Genomic DNA, 2,334 nt, shown 5'->3' with positions numbered 1-2,334 from the left:
GTGGCTGCTGAACTACATGGAGGAGGCGGGACTGCGGGACGAGGATGTCGTGGTGACGTTCGACGGCGCTGACACCTTTTTTACCGGACCTCTTGCCGCAAAGCGGGCTGTGGAGGGCTTCTTGACAGCGACGGCGCCCAGCGCAGACGCCTTCAACGCCACGGCGGTGCATCGAGGCGAGGCAAGTCCCCCCATGCTGTTTGAGAGCGATTCGGTCTGTTTCGCACCGCAGATAAACCTCGTGGTCCTTCGGAGCATCCAGGTCACTTTGAGCGGTGCCGTTGGTTTTACGAACTTGTATGGAAGGCCGCGAACTCTTCTGCGGACCAGCGCTTGGTGCAATCGCCGCCTTCGGGGTATCGCTACCTCGCTGCTGGCGGAATGGTGGGGCGTGTGTGGGCGATTCGAGAGGCGTCCAAGGCCTACGCGAGCCTTTTGGCGAAGAGTGATGAGTGGTGGTGCGACCAGAGCATCTGGGCGCTGTTGTTTGTGTGGAGCGTAACTCAGGACCCTGTTGTGGATCCCGCCCTTCGCATACGTTACGGCCTTCTGAGCCTTGACTACAACAACTCCTTCTTTCTCACGCCGCGTAAAGGGCTTTTTGGGTCTCCGGCGGTCATTCATTTTCCCGGAGCATACACGCAGTGGCGCAAAAAATTGCCTGGACTGCTGAACTACACACAATGGTTTCATCCGCTGCGGTGCTATCCCACCTTTGCTCAGGTGGCGAGAGCCTTGCTGCAGAACGCCTCTTTGTCCGTGTATGATGTGACTCGGCGAGCTAATGCGGTGCGCTTCCCTGACGTCTGCTCGCTGAATGACGTTCTCAACCGCCGATGGTTGTCGCGCCCGCAGCCAAAGTGACTGCCTAACAGTCACCGCTTCTTGTGGTGGCGCTTACGCGATCAGCGTCTGTGCTACATTCTTGCTTGCTTGTAAATCAATGGGATTTTTTTTTGGTTTCTACATTATCAATGTTTTTTTTCTATGAACTGGTTGGTTTAAGGGGTCGCTAAGTGGGAGGTACATGCACGCTTTCATGGCTTTTTTTTGACAGGAACTGGCCCAACGTGTGTACTCCCCATTGTAGGACACTACTCCATCCACGGAACAGAAACATGGAATCATTTGGAGTCATTATGAAGCAAAAAAAAAAAACTCTTTTTGCCCACACTTACTCTGTTTTTCAACAACTTGTGCTCTGATACAATCTTGCGTCTCGCCCGGTCTTGCTCTTTACTCTTTTTTCTACTGCATCGCTGCTGTGTGTTGGTTTTTTTCCCCCTTCGCATGTTTTGTTCTTTTCCCTCTTTTCTTTGCGTAGCTGTAGGCACACACAACCACGCCGTCGTGATATCTAACTTTTGTGGCCCACGTGGATGCCGCTTTCGTAGTCGCTGCTGACGGCGCCGCGTGTGGTGGAGGCTGCTGCCTCCTTCCGTGGGCATGAAGGGAACAGGCACAGCGAGAGGGAAGAGAGGAAAATTGCGCCGCGCCTGGCTTTTTGTTTCCTTGCGGGTGGGCAGCCGCCTGGTGTGCTCTTTCTCCTCGCCTGAGCGCATTGCGGCAGAACGTGACACCGCAACGAGGCGGTGGCCCTTCCTTCCCCGCGGGTGAGTGGTGCCTGCGCGTGAAGAGAAGGAGCATCATCGTTGCTGTCTCTCTATTGCCCCACGCCCTCTCACGTACGTACCCCTCCCAGAAGAGGGGCGAGCTTCGTGGGCGCGTGGCGGGGCCGCACGATGCGGTGGTGGGGGTTCATTTGGCTGCGTCGGCAGGAGGACAGTGGGCGAAGTGGCGCCGCCCCCGTGCAGTGAGTGTGTGCGTGTGTGTCCTGCACCGTGTGTGTGGGCTGCGGTGGTCCTATCTCTCTCTCTTGCTGAATGCGGCTGCGTGGGGGTCGTGTGTCTCTGTGCCTAGTTTTTTGTCTTTTTCTCCTCTTCTCATGTTCATTTTGGCTGGTGGTTGGTGTTCGGCTGCGGCGCAAGCCAACAGTAAGTAGGGAAGTGAAAAAAATATTAAGAAAAGAATGTCTGGAAGAGGCGAGGAAGAAGTTGCCGCTGCTGCGGAGCGCCCCGCGAATGCCGTGCTGCGGAGAGGGCGCCGGTCGAGGCTGGGGCCCGGTGGCGACACGCAGCGGCCAGCAGCGCAGCGCCGAAGGGTCGAGGAAACACCGCAACGGCAACGGTGGCCCCTCACCAGCACGGTAGAAGACGTAATGACGGAGGGACTCTACGACTCTGTGCTAAACGCGCAATGCAGTCACGTCTTGGAGTTTCACGAGGGCGAAGGAAGCCACAGACGGGTGCGAATGGAGGTGAAAGCGGGCCAACC

At 56.8% G+C, this 2,334-nt stretch overlaps 2 protein-coding genes across 2 annotated transcripts, besides 1 other annotated feature; both read left to right on the top strand.

Moving 5' to 3' along the window:
- Positions 1–381: 381 nt before the first annotated feature.
- Positions 382–864, top strand: Tco025E_10073 (ESAG-like protein; the record flags this gene model as incomplete). Its single annotated transcript, XM_029376864.1, has 1 exon — positions 382–864. The coding sequence occupies one exon, from the start codon at positions 382–384 to the stop codon at positions 862–864; it is 483 nt and encodes a 160-aa protein (XP_029223019.1).
- A 512-nt stretch (positions 865–1,376) lies between these two features.
- Positions 1,377–1,474: a satellite DNA.
- A 555-nt stretch (positions 1,475–2,029) lies between these two features.
- Positions 2,030–2,332, top strand: Tco025E_10072 (putative retrotransposon hot spot (RHS) protein; the record flags this gene model as incomplete). Its single annotated transcript, XM_029376863.1, has 1 exon — positions 2,030–2,332. A coding segment is annotated over one exon (303 nt), but the record flags the coding sequence as incomplete, so codon positions are not given.
- Between the last annotated feature and the right edge of the window lie 2 nt (positions 2,333–2,334).

Source organism: Trypanosoma conorhini (assembly GCF_003719485.1).
Source record: "Trypanosoma conorhini strain 025E chromosome Unknown Tco_14.4_contig_01448, whole genome shotgun sequence".
Classification (NCBI taxonomy): Eukaryota; Euglenozoa; class Kinetoplastea; order Trypanosomatida; family Trypanosomatidae; genus Trypanosoma; species Trypanosoma conorhini.
Note: the sequence above shows the minus strand (reverse complement) of the source record. Positions and strands in the feature narration are given on the sequence as shown.